This window comes from Adiantum capillus-veneris, chromosome 1 (genome assembly GCF_014529385.1).
Source record: "Adiantum capillus-veneris isolate H3 chromosome 1, ASM1452938v2, whole genome shotgun sequence".
Lineage (NCBI taxonomy): Eukaryota > Viridiplantae > Streptophyta > Polypodiopsida > Polypodiales > Pteridaceae > Adiantum > Adiantum capillus-veneris.
The window spans coordinates 120,725,934-120,748,954 of record NC_140931.1 but is presented as its reverse complement, the minus strand read 5'-3'; the positions used below and the strand labels follow the sequence as shown (position 1 = coordinate 120,748,954).

Genomic DNA, 23,021 nt, shown 5'->3' with positions numbered 1-23,021 from the left:
TCCTTGTATTGATAGTGGGAGGTACCACTTAATGCAAGCTAGCTTTTAATCTTTTTACTCTCTCTCTCTCTCTCTCTCTCTCTCTCTCTCTCTCTCTCTCTATTTGTGCTTCTGCCCGTCATGCACTACCTCTCTCTCCAAAGGATATAGAGTGAAGTCAAAGAGAGAGAGCAAAATGTTGAGTCAATAGGTGTAGAGAACTATGTCTTCTTGTGATCGGTACTCTCAATTGCACTCTATATATGCAGAGGCAATGGCCTTTCTTACACATGAAAGCTCTCTCTCTCTCTCTCTCTCTCTCTCTCTCTCTCTCTCTCTCTAAGTGCATGTCAGCATGTTTTGCTGAGCGTGCCTTCCCAATGCCTGTTAGCCTTGCCCTAGTGTGCCTTTGGCCAACTGCAACTGTATTGAGGTGGGGAGGAGCAGTGCGAGATCACAGGTAGTTGAGGCAATTGATAAGAAAACTGCCTACAGATTCCAGAAGTTTTTGGGCAAGGGCAACGTGGAAACTGTTATAAAAAAACCAACCAAGCAAGCATTCTATAATGCACATCAACACATTGCACAATTGAGTTTGAGACCTTCAATAAGAGCTACCCCATCAATAGCTATACAAGCCACTATGATATTGCTGATCATATATACTCAAGGTTGAGGCACAATATCCAGTAAGTGTGTTGAGAGGTACCACAATGCTTTGACAAGAAAAATTGGACAGATTGCAAGTGGACGAGAGAGAGAGAGAGAGAGAGAGAGAGAGAGAGAGAGAGAGATGCTTCAATACGAGCATGAATCAACCCACATGTTTTTTTCTCTTATTGGCCACGATGATATAAGACAGAGTTCAGGTGCAGACGCAAGACCTTTCTGATGCTCCAAGATTGGCTGCAGATATGACAATTATGTCTCTTGATTAGTGATGAATATTTCTAAAGCCAAAGACATTTTGGCAGCTAAAAACAACACAATTTTATGTTCTTTTGTAAAGCCTACCTATTGTCATTCATTACACTTTGCATGCATGTTGATACTCGAGAAGAGTGTGGCCATAATCTACACAACATCACCTCCAAGTGGTCTGGGCCCCTGCATTCAGAAATTACTGGGGCTAATGTAGATGCCGAAGGCATTGCATAAATGCACAAAGCTGGTCAGACTGCAACCTCGGGGGGTGCGGGTGCACTATGTAATCATGTTAATGTATAACGTGAGTTTGAAAGGAGGGGTTTTAAATTGCAAAAAAAATAGGCAATTTAACAAAGATACATTAAAATAAGGGGTTTTTAATATCCAATTTTGGGAAACAAAAAATCCTAAAATAAGGGGTCATTTTATTCATTCAGACATATTAAAAGAGGGGTTTTTCCCCCAAGACTGCAAACGACCCCAACAACACCAGTGGGGAAGACGGTTTTGAAGTGAGTGGCCCGCAATGAGGAGAAAAAGGGAGGGGTTCTCTGCTGATGAGGAGAGGGTAGTCCATGGATGCACCAAGAAATTTGCGATGCCGATAACCATGCTGTATGGATAGCATGTGCCCATGTGGAAGCTCTAACTACAAAGGCATCACAGTGAAGGACCCAATCATCCACACCATTGATGATGGTGTCTAGGTGATGGAGAGGGAGCTCATAGATGGCCTTAAGCACATTGCTGTCATAGTCGCTCATGGCCACATGGTGATCGATATCACTAGAAAAGATCAGCCTCACCCAATATACCATTCTCAATGTGTACTCTGAGAGGGTGCCCTTCTTGCTACCAATTCAACTCATGCATGATTTCAAAGTGAAGATCTCGTAATCCATGCCATTCCATGATACCAACGCAACCCTACCCATCTCTGTCACCTTTGCACGTGGGAGAGCTATGCTTTCATTGTGCACCGTATTGAAGGAAATGTGACATTAACTATCACAAAGCCGATATACCACGTTAACTATCACGAAGCAAAGAGGCAAAACTTTATGGGGAGGGAAATGTGGAGATGGAGGCATGCGTCTTGCATGCTGTGAACCTCAGCAATGATGCCATTTACATCGAAGACAAGAATGTTGTGGCCATGATGGGCCAGGTATAATGCCCCTGGTGGGACTGTCTGGAATGAACCTCCCAATCTCCCATTAAATAGCCCCCTTGGGCCTCATTCCCTATTCACACTTGCAGTCAGCCCCTTGGACCAGGTAACAAAATCATACTAAGGACAGTGGTGGACAACCATTGCAGCATGATTTCGTGATCAGTGTTGTCTAAATTGGCGAATCTAAACCAATAAGACATGCTTCCTAAACCGGTGAATTTTCATTTGATATTGTTTAAAAAGCGTGAATGTGTAGTTTGTTGTTGTGCTGCCTAAATTGGCAAATCTGTACGGGCAAGTGGTGATGCCTAAATCGACGAATCTACACCAGGAGGAGCATTGACACACTGCCTAAATCAGCAAATCTGTGTGCATGTAAGCAATGGACTAGACAAGACATAAAATTTATGAAGCATTTACCTGGTACCAAATTGGAATATGTTGGAATGCAAAAATGTGTATTAAATATTGACGATCAAGTGAGCTCACATAGCTGCAATAAATATAAGTACAAAGCGTGACTTAAAATTTAACTAATTTTGTAGCTTACAACATAATGTAAACAATTGAAAGAACCTCTATCTACTAAAAGTGGCTGATGGCATGGTTGCAAAGTTTCTTGGGTATAGAGTTGTGAGAATGTATGGAGGTTCACTGATACCATTGTGCTTAGTTTTATCATCAAACATGTTTCTCAAAGACAAGAACTAAAGATGATTTGCTTGTGAAGTGTAAAACTAAGTGAAACACACACTAAATGCATTAACATTTTAAAGGTTTGTAAAGAGAGTTGTTTACAACGTAGGGGTGGGAGTCAGTAGAGATTAGTGTTGTGTGATAACAATACGTAGGTCAAATAATAGATCGAAAGGAATCATGGTGGTTCTATGTAAACAACTGTTATCCACTCCCAATACATAACTTTAGATTCATAATGATTAACCTTAGTCATCTAGAGGGAAGTATTATATACACACAAATGTCAATTGCAATAAATAAACAATAATCAATTTCCATTATAAATACCACCGTGCTTCACCATGGTTTGGTCGCCCACCTAGCCTGCCCTCTTGCTTCATTGTTTTGGCTGTAATGACATGGTTTACTTTAGCCAAAGTAGAGTGTAGAGATGGGAGAGCAATAACAAAGGCTCTTGCTTGATTTCATCCTAGAGGATTTGAATCATCTTTTGGAAGACCCCATGCCAAACACAAGAAAAGCGTACTTCTCCTTGCTTAGGAATTTTCATGTTGTGTAGGATGCACTACACGAAGCTGAGGAAGGGTGCATTTGGCAAGCACAGACAAAGGGTAGATCTTTTTATATATTACAAGCTAAAAAATGAGTTGATTAGAGCACCCAAGTGCTGAGGCCACAAGAGAGGTGTTAAGAACACACACGTGTGTGCACGTACACACACACGCTTAATATGGAAACTATGACCTAGCAACAAGGTAGTTTTGGTTCAATAAAATGGCTTGATGACCCACTTCTTTTTTCCGTATAGGATTTTTGTTTTGTTTTGTGTCCAATTGTACTTGAAATTCTTCTTGGCAGATAAGCATCTTGCTACCTTGCCTCTTACATTACATGCTTCGACTCAAGAAAGGTAATTTTATCAATCATGCAATTCAAACATTTCAGAACTCTACACATATTTTAGGGTTAGCGTAAACAACAAATAAGGTAGAAACTATCTTGTTCATATCGTGTAGTATACTTTGAAACCAAAGATACATTTCAAACCTTCATGAAAACAACTCGTTAGATACTAGGTACAAACCTTTTTTTCTGTTTTTTGTTTTAATATACATTGATCTCTTTGTCTATAATAATTGACAAATTACTACCTCATGAGTTCTCCTTCGTTACATCACATCATGTGTAGTACCAAGATTCCAACAAGTATAAAATTATATATATTTGGAATCTTTATGGCCATCGCTGTATTCTCTAGAGCATCGGATGTGGGAGCCAATAAGAGTGGTGGAATTCCAAAGGGAGGGCGTCGATTTGTAACAGAGGTCTGGAATATTAGGGATATATTAGGGAGAGGGGATGTGGGGGTAGAGGTGGCTATCTCAGGCGGAGCAGGTGTGGAAGCTTGTGATGGAGATGGAAATGGAGAAGGTGTTCTTAAATTCGAAGCTTAAGAGTTGGTGGTAAAGTGTAGGGCCTTGGACTTGGAGTAGACAATTGATTTAGGACTCCGTTAACTCCCATGATATGTAATGCCTCTTTGGAAAAGGCTTGGACAAAAAATTGGCTGGATTTTAGGCACATGATTAAGGGCAAAAATGGTTGCAGTGTTGTGGGTTACCTCGACACCATAGCCAAATAAATATGTGGGTAGCCAAGGTCCCACTGGTAACAATTTGAGTGCACAAAAATTGAAGTTGGTTTTCAAGATGTGGAATTTGACCAAACCACGATGCTCATAGTGAATATTTGATGCTTGTGTCATCGGATGCATCAATCGGAATAAGCACTATCACACCGCGGACAAGCTCATGCGATCTGAGAGCATATTGTAAGACAACAACTCCAATGTAAAAGCGCCTATTGATGAGATCTGTGAGAACATTGTTGAATTCTTGATGAGACATTTGAGAAATCTTACTATGGCTGAAGCTTCCTTGACAGCTTGAATTGCTTACACGGAAAAGGAAGAGCAAATATCTAAGTATTATTGGAAAAGAGGCCTCTATGAGAGATATGGTGAGAATCGTCTACAAAGTAACTTCTTGTAGCTGCCATCAAATTGCTTGTAATTATCTCTGGAATGAGAGAGAGAGAGAGAGAGAGAGAGAGAGAGAGAGAGAGAGAGAGAGAGAGGAAGGTGCCACGGGAAGTGTGTGCGAGTGCAAGTGCGAGAACAGAGAGAGAGACCTATTGTTGGGTGGAGAGCACAACAACGTTATCCCGTTGTAGCTCCTTATTCTTTTGTTTGTATTGAAGAATAAGTATATAATAGTTAAGTTAGTATATGGTTAGTAGTAAGTGGGATGTCCGGCCAGTTGGACTGAATCTTAACAAACTCCCACTTGAAGGTCAACGCAGCCCAAGTGACCTCGTATGTACAACCGTGAAGCAATCTAGTGGCTCCAACCTATACCCATCAACTCATTGCAATGTGTAAATTGCTCCAAAGCTAAGCCTTTTGTCAAAGCATCTACTAGGTTGTCGTCAGCGTGTAACTTGACCAAATCAATGAGTTTTTTGGCCAAAAAATCTCTCGCGAGATGATACCTGACTTAAATGTGTTTCGATTTGGAATGAAACACGGGATTTATTGCCAATGCAAGAGCACTCTGACTATCACAATATATCACTGGAGTCTCATCAATGCCAAGATTTCTAACCAAGCGAGATAACCATATAGCCTCTTTACTTGCATCCGACAATGCAACGTACTCTGCTTCCGTAGTGGAAGACGACGTACAATTTTGAAGACATAACCTCCAAGATACTACTGCTCCAGCAAATATGAAGACATAGCCAGATGTCGATCTTTTATTGTCGATTACAATCCACATAGTCTGCATCTGCATAACCCACGATGGATGCATCACTGTTCCCAAAGCGTAAACACCTGCAAACCGTACTTTTGAGGTACCTAAGAATATGCTTCATTGCTTCTCAATGCTTGCTGCCAGGATTTTCCATATATCGGCTCACCACTCCCACTTCAAAAGCAATGTCTGGCCTTGTGGCTACCATAGCATACATGAGACTGCCCACTGTCGAAGAATAGTGTACTTTAGCCATTTCAGCTCGCTCAGCATCAGATTTGGGTGCATCTTCTTGTTGAGTTTCAAGAATGCCTGCATTGGGGTACTCAATGCTTTCCCCCCTGCATATTGAAACGCTGCAAAACTTTCTCAATGTAGGTTTCCTGAGATAACTCAAGAATACGACGTTTGCGATCTCTTTTGATTCGCATGCCAAGAAAGTGTGTAGCATCCCCCAAACCTTTCATTGCAAAATTATTGCTAATTGTTTTCTTCACGTTGGCAGTTTCCGCAATGGATTTCCCAGCTATAAGCATGCCATCAACATACAGAACTAGAATGATCATCGAGCCATCATCTAGCTTTCTTGTGTACAAGCAGTGATCCTCTTTGCTCCTTTTATATCCTTGAGACCTCATACATGCATCAAATTTATGATACCACTGCGTTGAACCCTACTTTAAGCCATAAAGTGCCTTTTTGAGCCTACATACTAGCTCCTCACGAGATGCGTTCGCCTGAACAAACCCTTTAGGATGCTACATATAAACATCCTCATCGAGATCCCCGTGAAGAAATGTTGTCTTCACATCCATTTGGACAAGTTCCATGTCCTCAATCGCTACAAGACCAAGTAGGATTCTAAGTGATATCATCTTGACCACATGCGAGAAGATTTCATCAAAATCGACTCCCTTTTGCTATTTGAACCCTTTGGCTACAAGTCTAGCCTTGTACTTTGGATTTGGATCACTTGAGGTCTTCTTGTAGACCCATTGTAAGGTAAAGCTTTCGCATCGTTTTGGCAGTTCTACCAAGTCCCAAGTGTCATTAGCCAGAATCGAGTTATACTCATATTTCATAGCCTGCTCCCACTTCACCACATCATTTTTCATCATGGCTTCTTGGGAGCAGCTTGGCTCACCGCAATCAATCAACATGATGTAATCAAGACCTGGCCCAAAACGTGCAGGTGGATGAGAGACTTTAGTAGACCGTCTCACTCCTTGACCATTGCTATCCGCTCCCTCTGGAGCATTGCTAGTGGAAGGTACATCACTAGCCCGCTGAGTTGATTTCAATGTCTCTGAGGCAACATCCTCAAAAGTGACTCTCCAAATCTCTATTTCCTTGATAGGTTGTTTATGCATCTTCGACTCATTGAAGATCACATTTGAACTACAGATAACTCGACAAGATTTTGGGTGCCATAGACGATATTCCATCTCTCCATCTGCACCATATCCAATGAAAATACATTTGTGTGACTTTGGCTCTAACTTCCGTCGAAGTTGTTTAGGCACGTGAGCATAAGCTTCACAACCAAAAACACGCAGATGGTCATAGTGGGGCTTACGTTGTCAGGAGTTTTTTGGAGCAAGGGATTGTGCATATGTACATACACATGCATGGTGCATCGAATAAAGGATTTCCCAATTTCCATAGCCAGGTGGTTACGTGGGGCCCACGTGTGTACAGGTAGGACAGCATGTACATAGTGCATCGATTTTCACTATTACCAGTACCACTGTGTTTTTCTACAATAATGAGGAGTTTATAGCGTGTAAAACTTCTCGAGGAAGCTATCCGCGGGCCGACGACATGAGGTAAGCAGGTGCGTCAGATGGCATCTAGTGGCGTCAGGAGGGCGAACGAGGTCAATATTTGCACGCGGATGAGGACGGACACAACGTGGGTGTTTTCTTGTGAGAGTTATGCAGAAAGGTCATCATTAGGATCACTTTTTGGGGCCACTTCACGTGGTGGCGAGATGCATTATTGGAAAAAAGCTGAGTGCCAGGTGTGCAAATGATGCAAAAAGGTGACAACTATGCACTGCGAGGTCAGTTTTTGGCCTGTTCGGGGTCCGTTTGAGGTCATCTAAAAGGCCAAGGGTGCCCAAGTAATAAAGCTAAGTGTGGGAACTGAAAGAAGAGAGAGAAGACCAGAAAAAACGTGGAGAAGAGAGGAGGAACAGCCAGGTGTGTTTTTTGGTGTTTTTGGAGCCTGTTTTGGCCATAAACTGCTCATCCGAGGTCGGATTTGAGCACTTTGACATTGTAGACTGGGGTTTTGGGCTGTTCCGGACGCGATGGCGCTGTCCATTTTTCTAAATTCCTCACTCTTTTTCTGCTGTTTTTCTGTGTAATCTTCTCCGGTGAGTGAAGCTTCTTCTCCAATTTGTGATTGTATCTAGTATCTTTTACCCATATTGTGTGAGCTATTTGCCCCATTGGTGTTGGCCCAAGCTCATTTGTATCTAAACATCATAAGTTCTCCTCTTTTGAGCTGAGTTTTTGTGTGTGTGTGTGTGTGTGTGTGTGTGTGTGTGTGTGTCTGTGTGGAGTGGGCAAGTGGATAGTCTCTCTCCTCTCACTCCAGAGTTGTGTTCCCTGTCTCGGCCAGGTGTGTTGTGTAAGCCGAGTGGTGCCCCATAGTGTGTGTGTGTGTATCTTCCCAAAAGTGTGTGTCGGGTCGTTATAGAGGCGCTGTGTGTGTTTTCATCCCGCTCACATTCTTTTGGCGCCCCCACGGAGGATCTTCTTCGAGTACCTTCTGCTTCGAGCTTCAAGCTTCGAGATTCGGGATTACAGGTTGCAGGTTACAGGTTACAGGTGACAGGGACAGGTACAGGTACAGGTGATTCACACAGGTACAGGTAGCTGGAGTACAGTGATATACTAGCAGTGATGTCACTTGTAGTTGTTGTGGGAATGCATCACTTGGCGCCTATTTGAGCGCATTGTCTGTTGGATTGTACGTTACTTGTGGAAACTGCCATTGTACGCATTTGTGGAGCCATACTTGGTTGTATTTGGCAGTCCCAGCCATTTCTGAGACTTGGTCTGGAAGATAGTCATTTCTGAGACTTGACTATATGCGATTTGCATTAGCCTTCGTGTGAGGGTCGATAGCGTGAGGTTTTTATTGAGCTGGGGGATTCTCAAATGTGGAGATCCTTTCGGTGATACAGGTAGCTGGAGCACCCTTTTTGTGACCTCGCCATAGGCTATGTACTAGTGAGTCCTACTTGATGCTCGGGTTCTATTGTTGACAGTTTATGCATACATAGACAGTCTATATTTTGGGTTCCTACTGCTCTACTTCTGGGGAAACTCTGTCGAAATTTTCCCAAGTTAGGATGGCTGGTTTTTTGGTATTTTGAGCCATTTATGCTGTTATGCTGCTGAAATTTTGGCAAAATCAGAGGTTGAGTCAGGTGTGCCTTCTTGGGAGCTTCATGGTTGGCTTTAATGGATGATCAAAATGGCCCTCAGTTCACTCCTTTTCATTTAACTCAAAGAATTCAGATTCATGTTCATGTGTCCAGGAAGATCTTTTTCCAGCAGCGCATAGTCTTTATGTTTGGGCCAAGAAGATTGAGAGAGATCCTGGAATGTCCTTTGCCTGTTGTAATTCCGATGATCAACTATGAAAACTCATTTGATGTGCATGTGTTTGTCCTTATCTAAAGACAAGCTCCATTGAAGTTTCTGGGGATTGAGTAGTGAAAAGTTTTGGGTTCTTACACGTGTGTTCGAAGAGGTTCTCAAAGCATTGAAACTTGGGTAGCCATGGATTTCTCTTATCCGGAATTTCATGGAAGAAGTGGTAAAGATGCGGAAGACTTTCTGGAGAAATTCGAGGTGGCATGCATAAGCAACGATATGTGTGATGAGGAGAAGATTTTGAGGCTATTTGGATTGCTTTTGAAAGATGAGGCCCGTGTTTGGTTCAGGGATTTGGAAGCTAAAGAAGCAGTGGCTTCTTCTTATGGTTTGAGTCTTGAAAAGTTTATAGAAGCTTTTTTAGAGTGTTTCCAAGTTTTTGAAGATACAAATGCAGTATGGAATGAGCTCAATGCTCTTAAGCAAGGTTCTTGTCAAGGTGTTGATGCCTATATACAAGTTTTTACAGATTTATGGACTCGTTGGTGTGTTGCTCTTAAGGATGAGACCCCCCCTTGTTCATTGAAGAAAAGTTCTTTTGTTGATGGTTTGTCACCTTGGTTGCGGGTTGAGGTTGAGTTGAAGAGGTCCAAGTCTTTTGAAGATGCAGTATTCATTGCAAAGCACAAGGAATGGAAGTTTAAGCGTCTTGAGGAACATGGTATCAGTACAGGTATGCATGTGCAAAATGGATTTGACATGGAAGATGAAGTTAAGCCTAAGCAGGTGAAAAGTAGCCTATCCTATGATGTTTCTCGTTTATTCCCAAGGTCTATTGTGAAGCGTAAAGAGGTCTTGCAGGTTGACAAGTTTATGGAAGAGCCTAAAGAGGTGAGTAATTCTTTGCATACAGGATTGAAAAGTCTTGAAGAGGATGCATTGGCTACTTGTGTACCTTGTGATTCTGGGTGTGAGTGTGAGGTTGAGGTTATGGATGATGGGCACGTATCTTTGGATACTAGTTCCTTGGAAATTAGGGAAGAGGGCAAGGTTGAGAGCCATTTTGTGGATTTGTTAGATGTGGAGCCTGTTTTGAAGCCATATTTTGATGTATGTGCAGTGATTGAACCGATTTATGAGCATGATTGTTGTTTAGAGCAGGGATCTGTATTCTTGGAGACTGATGAACCCATGCTTGAAGCTATGGATAGTGGTGCTAGCCATGATTATGATGTGGATAAAGTTATGTGTGATGATGAGTATGCTTATGATGATGAGAAGGGGTTTGGCATATATGAGTCCAATCTCAGCTATGTGGATGCCTATGCTAGGGATATGTGTGCTGCGGGGATACTTTTGTGCTTTGGATATCAACAACTTTACCTTCACACAGTGCTTTTAGCTACTTGGGTGCATGATTTGCAGGTTGTTGCTATGGCTGGTGAAGCCAAGATGCCAGGTGATGAGTCACTTGAGTTGTCTCTATCGGTTGGGTTGAATGTGGCATGCAATATTTATGCTTTTGGAACTCCAGACAGGGCGGATGTCTTAGTTGGATATGCCTATGGTGCATTTTGGTTGATTGTTGACAAATGTATGTGTGGTGTTATGATGCTTCTTGTGAATCAGGCGATATGTCTTTGGCCTTTTGATCCAGGTGGAATGAGCATCTACTAGTGCTGCTGCTGAGCATGAATGCTCTAGCAGGCTAGGGGTGGGCAAATTATGTCAGGAGTTTTTTGGAGCAAGGGATTGCGCATATGTACATACACATGCATGGTGCATCGAATAAAGGATTGCCCAATTTCCATAGCCAGGTGGTTACGTGGGGCCCACGTGTGTACAGGTAGGACAGCATATACATAGTGCATCGATTTTCACTATTACCAGTACCACTGTGTTTTTCTACAATAATGAGGAGTTTATAGCGTGTAAAACTTCTCGAGGAAGCTATCCGCGGGCCGACGACATGAGGTAAGCAGGTGCGTCAGATGGCATCTAGTGGCGTCAGGAGGGCGAACGAGGTCAATATTTGCACGCGGATGAGGACGGACACAACGTGGGTGTTTTCTTGTGAGAGTTATGCAGAAAGGTCATCATTAGGACCACTTTTTGGGGCCACTTCACATGGTGGCGAGATGCATTATTGGAAAAAAGCTGAGTGCCAGGTGTGCGAATGATGCAAAAAGGTGACAACTATGCACTGCGAGGTCAGTTTTTGGCATGTTCGGGGTCCGTTTGAGGTCATCTAAAAGGCCAAGGGTGCCCAAGTAATAAAGCTAAGTGTGGGAACTGAAAAAAGAGAGAGAAGACCAGAAAAAACGTGGAGAAGAGAGGAGGAACAGCCGTAGGTGTGTTTTTTGGTGTTTTTGGAGCCTGTTTTGGCTGTAAACTGCTCATCCGAGGTCGGATTTGAGCACTTTGACATTGTAGACTGGGGTTTTGAGCTGTTCCGAACGCGATGGCGCTGTCCATTTTGCCAAATTCCTCACTCTTTTTCTGCTGTTTTTCTGTGTAATCTTCTCCGGTGAGTGAAGCTTCTTCTCCAATTTGTGATTGTATCTGGTATCTTTTACCCATATTGTGTGAGCTGTTTGCCCCATTGGTGTTGGCCCAAGCTCATTTGTATCTAAACATCAGAAGTTCTCCTCTTTTGAGCTGAGTTTTTGTGTGTGTGTGTGTGTGTGTGTGTGTGTGTGTGTGTGTGTGTGTGTCTGTGTGGAGTGGGCAAGTGGATAGTCTCTCTCCTCTCACTCCAGAGTTGTGTTCCCTGTCTCGGTCAGGTGTGTTGTGTAAGCCGAGTGGTGCCCCATAGTGTGTGTGTGTATCTTCCCAAGAGTGTGTGTCGGGTCGTTATAGAGGCGCTGTGTGTGTTTTCATCCCGCTCACAACGTTTAGACCATAACTCTTTTGGAATCTCATAATTCAATGGCGTACTAGGTGAACTATTTATAATATGCATTGCGGTCAAGACGGCTTTTGCCCAAAAGCATGGTTGTGACTCTTTCTTGAATTGTACGATTCATGCGCTCAGCAACTCCATTCTGAGCTGGTGTGTATGCTGCAATAAACTGCCTTTTAATCCCCCTTCTAGCACATAAATCGTCAAACTCCTTGGAGACATACTCTCCACCGTTGTCAGTCCGCAACCTCTTGAGTTTCTTGCCAGACTGATTCTTAGCAAGTTCCAAAAAAATTTGGAACACAGGAAGAACTTGATCCTTATGTTTCAAAGGATATGCCCACACCTTTTGAGTAGAGTCATCTATGAATGTCACAAAATAGCTAGCCCCCCCTAGAGATTTGGTTGACATAGGATCACAAACATCACTATGTACTAAATCTAGAGGTTCAGCTCGCTTTCGACCCGATGGTAAGTGCACGGACCTAGTCTATTTGCCATAGATATAGTACTCACAAACAGGAAAGTCAACATAAGACAAGACAGGTAAGTAGCCAAAACGAGTCAGAGTTCTCATTCCTTTTTGGCTAATATGACCTAGCCGGCAATGCCACAACTCAGTAGACGACAGCTCGACTATAGATATGTAATCAATGACCAACATCTGACACATGCACGGAATACAAGGTACCATGCTTCTGACCTCTGAGTACAACAAGATTTCCTTTGCGTACTATCCACGAACCATTGCCAAATGTGGTGTTGTAGCCCAAATCATCAAGCTGACCAACAGAAATCAAGCTTTTAGTCAACTTGGGCACATGTCTGCCATTACATAAAGTAAAGTGCGTGCCATTTCTTAGATGCAATTTGACATTTTCGACATGCTCAATGTCTAGTTCATAAGCATCACCAAGTCTCACTTTGCCACAAGAGTGAGAATAAGCATCACCAAGTCTCACTTTGCCATAAGAGTGAGAATAAGTAGAGAACCACTCTCTATGTTGTGTCACATGGAAACGCGCACCAGAATCTACTATCCAATTCTGTGCATACTATGCATCTTCTGTAACAAGAGCCTCGACATATAGACTTGCTATAAAGACCAATACGTCAGAGGTAAGTGGCATAATAACCACTGGAAGAGTCTCTACAATAGGAGCATTTGAAGACTCTAGCACATTGATCACCTCTAACTTTTCTTTGCCTTTGTTTGAATCATCAGACTTAGAAGTTTCACCTGATTGTTTATCCTTCTTGCTTTGCTGCCATTTCCTGCAATCCTTCTTCACATGTCATTTTTGATGGTAGTGATAGCACTCGACATTACACATAGAACCCCTAGACTTATTGTGTGAGCCCCCACGTTCCTTGCTTTTGGCTACCAAGATGCACACCTTGTGGCCTTGCAAAAATACGTGCATACGTACTAACTCATGTGGTCCAAAGGTTTGTTGCCACATGGAAGCTATGAGACAGCATTCATGCACCACCTCTGTGTGTGTTACTTCCACTGTAGAGAATTGTGAGGAAGACTCAAGAGGTAGCAGCTGCACCGTGTGTATTGCTTTCTCCTTGCCATGAGCAGCAGATTTCCCCTTGGGACAATCCTTTTTTCCATGACCGCTTCCTAAACATTGAAAACATAATTTCTCTTTCTTAGCTTTATCAAAGTCCTCAGGAGCGAGAGGACCCCTTGGGTTTTTTAGATGTATATGAATTGACAACTATAAATTTCCTTTTATTGTGCCCATACTGAGTGCCTGTATTATCATGTGCATTAGCAGGCACGTGAATATTATGTGCTTTCTTTTCATTTGGATCATCATGAATATGTTCTTTCAATATGGCTCCCTCAAGTGTTTTAGGGTCTTGGGTCTTGACGTACTTCTTAGGCTCTGGTGTCAGACCGCGTATAAACCCCCGTACTTGTTCAAAGTTATCTAAGCCTTCCAACTTGAGGATAACATTCCGATAGTGAGATATATATTCAAGCAATGATGGGTATTGGCGCATGGAACACGTGTCCCAAGCCGTTCAATTCCGATCTGCCTCATTTGTAGGCAAAAATTCTTTGCTAAACATAGCTTCAAAAGCTGCCCAGCTCTGTGGTATGATATTCTTCTCCTTGAGAGACATCCACCATTTGTAGGCCTTGCCTTCCAAAGTTAAGCTCGTTTGCAGAGCTCTGACTGCGTCTGGAGTACGCCGTAAGGCGTGAATTCCATCCCACTTGCTGAGAAAGATATTCACTGCATCCTTATTGTGGTCTCAATCTTCTCCCTTAAAAATCGGTGGTTTGGTGTTTTTCAACAACTCATCCACCTCTTTTGCAGTGAGAGTGTGCAAAGTATCAGCAGTTGGGCCTTGCCCTGGGAAGGGCCTTGTCCTTGTGTAGCAATGTGCTCATGCATGTGCGTGTCAGCAGGACCCTTGGACTGCTGTTGCATTAATTGAATCACTAATGTGGATAGTTTAGTAACATTAATTACATTTAAAGCGTTAAAATTTTCATCCATGACTGACATGCGTGTCTGAAGTGCACAAAATTCTTGAATATCGAGCAATTTGTAAATGTCATCACCTGTCGTAGCATCGCGGGTACTCTCCTTGAGAGGATCTGGCCACGGGCCATCATGGGCAGGAGCAAGCGTACTTTGCTCAAAATCAAAGGTCATATTAATATCTGAATCCATGGCGACACAGTGCGGTGCAAGGAATAGTCAGAAAAATACATGAGAGTGAGAGCACTTGCAAATTGTAATTAGCCTTGCTAATTCCGTCAAAATCGATAGTATCCCGGTGGAAATTGATCCAGAAATTTCCGCCGTATAGGGAATTCCTTAATTCCTTGGTAGCTGAGTCAATTATGCTTGCAATCCTTAATTGATTTTGGAATATAATGGTACTTTGAACTCCCGTCGGAATTCTTTGGTTAAATTTCCGAATTTCTGCCGGTAATACACAGAGAATTGGTGTGTCGAAGTTTTTGCCGGGGTGTCGAGATGTCGTGCCTTGCCGGGCCTTGCCGAATCCGCACACGAGGGAGGGGGGGGGTACCCCACTATGGGTACCGCCCCCTTGTACTTGAAAAAAAAGGTTTGGCCACTAACCCCCAAGGGGGTTGGGTGCCCTTGCAATGTGTAAAGACAAACGCTCAGCGGCTATGGCCGCTTACAGTAGCGCACGAGCAAGGAGATGAGGCCATGGCAATCACTGTCAAGGGGCTTCGTCCATGGGTCGAGAAACACTCCCCCGCCCGCTGCGATGCCGTAGAGCCCGCAAGGGTTGGGTTTTGTGCACGTCCCGCCTCGGTAGCTCCTCCTTGCAAGGGGGGTTGCCCACGAATTTCCTGCTTGTCGTCCTCCTCAGAGGAGAGGTGCTCCACGGTTCCTTGACCCCGACATGCAACTTGCTCATGCACATTTGTGTGGCTCCCCTCGTCCATGGTTGTGCCTTTCCCAAATAAAAACCAAGCTCTTGATACCAATGTTAGACAAGGGGAACTAGAACCTAGGAGTCTACCACCCAACCACCCACTATATAGCATGGCCCCTGTCCCTTTGCCCTAGTTGGACTCCCTTTTCACACTGCCTAGCCCGGCCTTGCCCTTGTCTAGTCCGGCCTTGCCGATGTCCTGACATCAGGCACCCTCCATGTCTCTTACACGGGTGGAGATTACTAGACTCATTCGTCAGGACCTGATTGAGTTGGATACCATGAGGACATGGATAGAGCCGCCAGAGGAGTTAGGCACAAAGATGGCCGTCTATAGAGAGCATTTTCTCCACCTCACAAGAGATGGGTTTGTGATTCGACCCAGCTACATGGACACACATATGTCTCATGGTTTGTTGTGTGCCATTGGTCAGATACACACATCCTCACATCAGCTGGAGATTAAGACTGGTAGATTTAGAGGGACACCATTAGGCAGCAGGATATGCCGCTTATGCGAGTTAGAGCCAGAGACAGAGCTACATTACATGTGTCATTGCACAGTGTACTATGAGATACGGGGCCGTTTCCATTGTTTATTCAGAGAGGGTTTCGGTCCTTTCTCTAGGGTCATGAGTTACGAGGATTAGAGATGTGTTGGGCTATATCTACTTGAGTTACACAGGTATAGAGACACTTTACTAGGGAGAGATAGAGAGAGACAGTCCCAAAGACAGATTACAGATTTCTTTTCACTACATATGGGATAGCCAGAGGAGAAGTCATCATTGCAGAGCTCGACCCCCACTCATTCGGCCGCTACTGGCACTCTCATCGACCGAGCAATGGAGCTACGGAGATCCAGACGGCCATGATTGAGGAGAGGGGCTACACAGAATCGACAGAGACTATAACAGAGGATTCGAGCGATACTTTCTTGATATCCAAAGTGCAGATGAGGATGGATTCTAGTAGTAGTATGTAGTTCTTTTGTATCCAGATATGGTATTAGATTCACCATTTTGTAATAGATTGGTCTCATAGGTCATTTTGGCCTTTTGAAGACGTTAATAGAACATTTCATTTCATTTCTCTCTCTCTCTCTCTCTCTCTCTCTCTCTCTCTCTCTCTATATATATATATATATATATATATATATATAGGGAAAACTACCAAAACACCCCTCTAATTTGTAGAAATTCTCAAATACCCCTCAAATTTCAAAAATTCCAAAATACCCTTGTATCTATTTTCGTTGGATTGTTCATGATTTCTTAATCTTTATTCTTTTTTGACAATGGAGAATTGTTTTTTAGTGCTTAGCATGTAATTTGTCACAAATTACCTCCCAAGAAAAAGGCAATTATGTCTAAAAATAATGAAGCAAATCATCTCCAAAGCCTACATAACCAGCTCAAATTCTAGTTTTAGTATCTTGTATTGATAGACAATCAGTCTTCTTATGAAAAGCTACAAAGTTTTTTTATCTTTGGATAAATTTACTCTCACAACCAGGGGTATTTTGAGAATTTTGGGGAATTTGAGGAGCATTTTGGAAATTTATGACAAAATATAAGGGGTATATTGGGAATTTTTGAAATTTGAATGGAAAAATGTTTCTTCAGTAAGAAAGTGTAAGATCTCTGACCCCGAGCTAAAGAGCACCCCTGTACTACAAAATAATCATACTGCAAAAAGTTACTATTTTTGGCAGCTTTTCTAAATCTGTCGGTGCCAAGATGTTTAGAATGTTATAGAGATTTCAAAAATGAATAAAAATAATTTTTATGAAAAATTTTCTAAAATAGTAAGTTTTTGGTCACTCGACCCGTCTAGTTTTGATCGGCTCGTCAAACTGCACCCGTATCCAGAATTTGAAAAAAATGTAATTTCGAACACCGAGAGCTGCTAAATATGACAGGAACTCGGGATGATACACCTTAGCTCCGTCTTAGCTCAGCAAGTTTTGAAATTAAAATCCAAGCTGTAACGACCGTCTAAGGATAAATATAAAATTTTCCTAAGGCTAGCGGGGACACCGACACTCGAGGGCTGGTGTGTGCACGAGCTCTAGGCCACTGGAGACTTGTTTTAGAAGATAGAGGGCGCCCTCACACACATAGGGGCTCGTGGGAGAGTTTCCAAGCAAGAGAGAGAGTGTGAGACTCAATTAAAACAAGCAAATTGGACACTTGAAATCTATGCACTCAAGCTGCCATGCATGACCAAAGTGCTCATTCAGATGCAATTAGCAGCAGATTTTGACCTCTTGAGGTTGGGAGCCTATTTAAGGACCTGTTCCCATACACACACACACACACACACACACACAGATACTCAATACACACACACACTCCCTCACACACATACCTTGGGCGAGGTGCTATCGTCATACACAATCTCTAGGAGAGGATTAAGGGAAAGAGATGCTGCCAATTTCTTGTTTGATTAGGCTTCTTGGATCAGCAATTAAGGTCTTAATCAACTCGAATTACGATAATCTCGAGTTAAATTCATGCTTACATCTTAATCTCTCTATGAATCCCTTATTTTTTGCTAAAACTATACATAATCTAACTACTTTACCTAGTAGCAACTCTTTAAATCACCTGTGATTAGTCTATTTCACTTTCTTAATCCCATTAGCTAATTATGCATCAAGTCAACCTCCTAATCAAAAATTAATCCATGGTTAGTAAGAAAGAATTACCAGTTAGTCAATTCAATGATTGAGTGGTGAAGATTGACCCAATTTCTAGCAATGTAACTAATTAAACTACCCCAATCTGTCATTTCATTAGGAAAGAGTTTAATTAAAGGATTAAACTCATATTGCAAGAGATTAATGTGTAATTAGAAGAGTTAATTCCCCCTCTCAAAATTAGTTGTCACTAGAGAACGGAATTTCTTTCGCATATGCATAAGACATAATTAGACGTTCATTTTTTAGAAGAAATTAGTACACTAAAATTATCATTCAACCACTCTAATTAAGCAAGTAACTACAAGAAATGAATTCTCCATTTGCTTAAACTAAGAACCTTAATTCAGAGTCAATTTCCATAAGTTCAGGAGAAGATGCTATCTTAAATTGATGTAATTATGATTTGGATCACCTAATATTACTCCAAATTTACCCAAAAATAAATAGATGAGTAATAACCGTACTTGAAATTAATCTACTCCTTCCGTATAAGAGTAATTGCTTGCTAAGACTAATCATGTTGTATCCGGACCGTTTGTGATTGTTATGATAATATTGGACACTAGTTCTTTTTCAAATTCATCATCTTTAGTAGTGAGTATAATGGCTCCAAAGAGGACCCGTTTTAGTGGATCTCACGATCATTTGGCCGGAACAAGCAACACCAACGGAAAGGGAAAGGCTCCTATTGTCGAGCACGCACCGGCCATCTCACGAAGCAATCAAGAAGAGATTATTGAGATAGGTCTAATTTTAATTCAAGTACAGTTTAATAACCTTGCATTCGGTAAGGTAGGAAAGTAACATTATCCCAAGACATGTTGGAAGATCCAACGGAGACCACGGCATTTTAATTGATGCATTTAAATTTAAGTAGGAAAGAATGTTTTCGGGATATACTGTCTGGTGTAAGAAAGACTGTTTGCTAGGGAAAATTAACTCGGCCAGTTCATTTTTAATTCCAATGTTGATTTAGTTTTGATCTCCCTATTGATCACAGGGGACAGCTCGCGAGATTCTCGCAGTAGCTAGGATTACCTACCTTAGGGCTTTGATCCACATTTTGCGTTCTTTGCGGTGGATACCCACGACTTACGTTCTTTACGGTGGGATGTCCATGTCGTGCTTTTTATGCGGTGGACAAATCTAGTTGTATGGGCAACTAGGTGACAACGGGTGGAATTAACTCTCCCTGGGAGATTTCGTGCCTCCAAAACATTGGAAGTTTTAATGAAATGAATTATTGAGTGAATTTTTACTGGAAAGATTGTTTTGGTACCACTTTGAAAAAACTATTTGAAAGGCTGTCTTAACACAACCTGTGAATCGGAATTAATCAATAAATATATAGGTTGAACAGCAAATGTGTTAGTAATTAGCACACACAAGACAAAGTGTGAATATGGGGTGAAAAATGGAGGCTTGGCTCGGGTTGCCAATGCCTATGAGAAAGGGTGGTCCCGATTGGTCGGGAACTCTCTGTCCTCATAGTACGGTTAATGACGTTAGAATTGCTCATTACACCAAAAGCAGTGAAGTTCCAAGTGTACGTGCTTCTAAAAGCAATGGGAAAAAAGGCACTTGAAACTTCTCTCCTTTTGGAAGGTGAGTCTTAGGACCGATAATTGGTTAGACACGCTTTTCCCTGCGGGTTTCCCCTGCGGGTTTCCCCTGCGAGGTGGAACTAGATCTTGTTGCTAGTAGGCTCGACTAAATTCACCTGGTGATGAGAGCTCGTCCGCTAGTTGATCACTTAAACCACTTTGTTTGCTTCCGCTATAGATCTAGTGGCCACCAAGTTTACCATCAGAGCCGTCGTTTGAGATGACGGGGTGGAAACCTCACAGAAAGACTGGCAAGCCATGGAGAGAAACAGGTCAATTATCTTTATATGCATGTGTAGAATCAATGGCGACTTGACAGCCCTTTTGTGTAAATGCATGTTTCATTATAAAGAGACTCGTCCCTTATTGACATTCCTTCCACATGCTTCTGTTGTTGCAGGGTTGCATTCCTGAGCTTGCAGTAACCTTGTGTCCTTATGATGCTAAAAGCATGAATATACTTGACACAAATGCAACAGGATTCCCCTTCTCTACCCTCTCAGAATAACTCCGTCCTCATCGGACAATCTGCAGAAGTTGCTGATGTAGACACTTCATGATAGTTCGATATCATCGTGAAGACACTTCAGAGCAGGAGCCAATGTGGCCACTATAGCTGGAACCGCATGTATTGATTGTAATGGTTGCATTTGCAGGATGGCGGATCGTTGATATCCCCACTTCCTTCAATCAACTGCACAACATCGGACATGGAAGGGCGACATGCAGGCAATTGATGTACACACCAGAGCGCCAATCTAAGCAAATGAAGCTTCTGTTGTTGCATCCACTCCTCTTGCTCTTCATCAACAAGGTGCTCTTGTGTGCCCAAGTGCTGATGTACATTCACATCCGCAGGATGAGGGTCACCAAATCCACATTCACGGATCTGTGGATCAGGAATAATTGAACCTGCTGCAAGACATTCGAAGCCCCACTCTATTAGAGACATATGATCACCTCCAGTAGTGTTAAGGCCATGAATGAGCTCCAGCAAGAGCATGCCATAACTGTAGACATCGGCTTTGGATGTGATTCCTCCACTTTTGAGCCATTCAGGTGCCATGTAGCCACAGGTCCCTCGAATGCCAGACATGGTTAGGTGGGACTGCTCCAGCTCACAAAAGCGTGCTGCAAATCCAAAATCGGCTACTTTGGGTGCAAAGTTTTCATCTAGCAGAACATTCTGGGGCTTGATGTCACAGTGCAGGATAGGTGGTCTGCATTCATGGTGGAGGTATGCAATCCCTCGTGCCGTGCCCACTGCTATGAAGAGACGCATGGACCAAGGCAGTGGCTGCTCCATGGATCTTGGAGAGAGGTATTGATCAAGTGACCCATTTTCCAGGTATTCATACACAAGCAATTTCTTCTCTTTGTGATGCCGGCCAATGCAAAAGCCCAGCAAACCCACAAGATTGAGATGGTGGATCTTGCTCAAGGTATCTATTTCTGCTCTGAATTGCTTCTCTTTATTGCCATGCTTAAGTACCTTGACCGCTACTAATGTTGGAAGAGAGCACCTTTGGTCTTTTACACACCCCTTGTATACCTTTCCATAGCCTCCCTCTCCTAGTGGATAGCTAAAGTTACTGATCATTTCCACAAGGTTCTGGTAGCTAAACCTCACCGGTCCCACATGCCCAGCATTCGAAACCACATCCCACGCTTTGCTATGTGCACCTCTCCACCATGTTGTATAGTGGAGCCGCCTCTTTTGCCACCACACACATGCACCCAGAACAATGACACTCACAAATGTAGTTACAGCTATGATGGGCACCAAAAATCTATTCCTCAGCTTTGGCGTAGCATCTGCCGGCAGCCCCAAAAGCTTCATAAGCAGTATGGGCCGATCTGCAGCTGAGATTCCATCTTCCATATACCCTAAAGTACTGTTGCCCTTGAGGTAGCATGTCGAACCCGAAAAGGTTGCGGCAATGCATTTGCATTCACTCAAGCATATTTTCTTACACTCCTCAATGTGATCCACACCCGTGACCCATGTCAAGTCGTTGTAGTAGAAATCAGTGTCTGGCTGCTCAACCATGATGGTTTGTTGGGTGCTAGCATCATGTCCACACCCAGGTGGGGTTCTTGTGGTGCTACATCCCTTTGTAAAATCTGTGGATGAAATGGGAGTATAACCAGATGGGCATGTGCAAGCGATTGTACCTCCTTCAACATCCACTTCACAAATTCCAAAAGGACCACACGGGCTTCCTGCTCTCCAATTGAGCGACCAATCCTGCAGCAATGCCCATATTGATACCCATGTTGAATTGCTCTCAAACCACCTATACACCCTCAAATTTCCATCATAGTCCAAAGTCAGTCTCTCTAGGGTAGGATTTTCACTGACGTGAGCAGAGCCGCGTAACTGATTCCCAATGCTGATATGACCTCCAGGGCCGGATACGTTGGCTGACACATTGTAATCTTTCATATACACATACCTGATTGTTTACCCCAAATAGATGGATGTCGAGAGAGCGATATGTCGTCATATGGAATTTACCCTTTGTGTAAGAAGACTGGTTCTGTGTTGATTGAAGCAATCTTGGCTTGTTAATGAGCATGTTGGCCTGCAAGCTCATCAACATGAGGGTGTTTCTGTGATCCTGGAATGTTTCCCACACAGTGGCATTGTTGTTTAAAAGCTTCAAGTTACCTGTCTCGAGGAATTGGACGCCGTTGGAGCTGTTGAGTGTGTCACTTCTCCAGATGGACATCGCAGCAGAGTTTTGTAGCTCCAAGAGGCCAGAGTTTTCATCATATAGAAAGGTGGCCCATTGATTTGCAATGGCAGGCTGGTCACCGATTGCAGCCCACCAAATGGGTGTCTGGGTGAGATCCTTGAGGTGCCAGATTGCCAAGAGGTACTCACCAGCAGCAACAGCTTTAAAGCCAAGAGTGTAATTTGCTCCTTCCTTAGAAACCCAAAATTTTTGAAGTCTCTTGGGGGGAAAAAGAAGGCGAGTAAGTGCCTGTGGCGGTAACGATTTCTGTGGTGAGGATAGGAGATAGTAAAAGCAGTAGCAGAGAAACTTGACCTTCTGGTATAAGAGGACAGCTCTTGTTTCCCATGAAGCAATGTCACTGGGCGATGGTGCTAGTTGTGCGAAAGTTGGAGGAGGTTGCCTTGGCATGTTCAAGAATTATGAGTGTCTGCA

General features: G+C 42.9%; 3 protein-coding genes across 3 annotated transcripts; all 3 read right to left on the bottom strand.

The window, feature by feature from the left end:
- Positions 1 to 568: 568 nt before the first annotated feature.
- LOC147465452 (uncharacterized) lies at positions 569 to 3,475 on the bottom strand. The gene is made up of 3 exons (XM_086511684.1): positions 1,516 to 3,475; positions 994 to 1,086; positions 569 to 885 (listed from the first exon to the last, which is right to left on the bottom strand). Exons 1-3 carry the CDS (start codon positions 1,722 to 1,724, stop codon positions 816 to 818), a joined length of 372 nt encoding a protein of 123 aa, XP_086367810.1. The 5' UTR covers positions 1,725 to 3,475; the 3' UTR covers positions 569 to 815.
- Positions 3,476 to 19,536: 16,061 nt separating this feature from the next.
- LOC147465451 (G-type lectin S-receptor-like serine/threonine-protein kinase At5g24080) lies at positions 19,537 to 22,294 on the bottom strand. The gene has a single exon (XM_086511679.1). It carries the CDS (start codon positions 22,292 to 22,294, stop codon positions 20,459 to 20,461), a length of 1,836 nt encoding a protein of 611 aa, XP_086367805.1. The 3' UTR covers positions 19,537 to 20,458.
- A 3-nt stretch (positions 22,295 to 22,297) lies between these two features.
- LOC147465450 (uncharacterized) lies at positions 22,298 to 23,021 on the bottom strand. Its single transcript, XM_086511683.1, has 2 exons — positions 22,520 to 23,021; positions 22,298 to 22,433 (listed from the first exon to the last, which is right to left on the bottom strand). The coding sequence occupies exons 1-2, from the start codon at positions 22,995 to 22,997 to the stop codon at positions 22,417 to 22,419; spliced, it is 495 nt and encodes a 164-aa protein (XP_086367809.1). The 5' UTR covers positions 22,998 to 23,021; the 3' UTR covers positions 22,298 to 22,416.

Excerpts from the sequence above, each read along its gene's own strand:
- LOC147465452 (XM_086511684.1), bottom strand. The coding sequence starts at position 1,724 with ATGGTATATTGGGTGAGGCTGATCTTTTCTAGTGATATCGATCACCAT. Across the intron at positions 1,087-1,515 it reads CATGCTATCCATACAGCATG|GGGCCCAGACCACTTGGAGG; the intron begins GTTATCGGCATC and ends TTCTGAATGCAG. Across the intron at positions 886-993 it reads AGTGTAATGAATGACAATAG|CCAATCTTGGAGCATCAGAA; the intron begins GTAGGCTTTACA and ends TCATATCTGCAG.
- LOC147465450 (XM_086511683.1), bottom strand. The coding sequence starts at position 22,997 with ATGCCAAGGCAACCTCCTCCAACTTTCGCACAACTAGCACCATCGCCC.
- LOC147465451 (XM_086511679.1), bottom strand. The coding sequence starts at position 22,294 with ATGAAAGATTACAATGTGTCAGCCAACGTATCCGGCCCTGGAGGTCAT.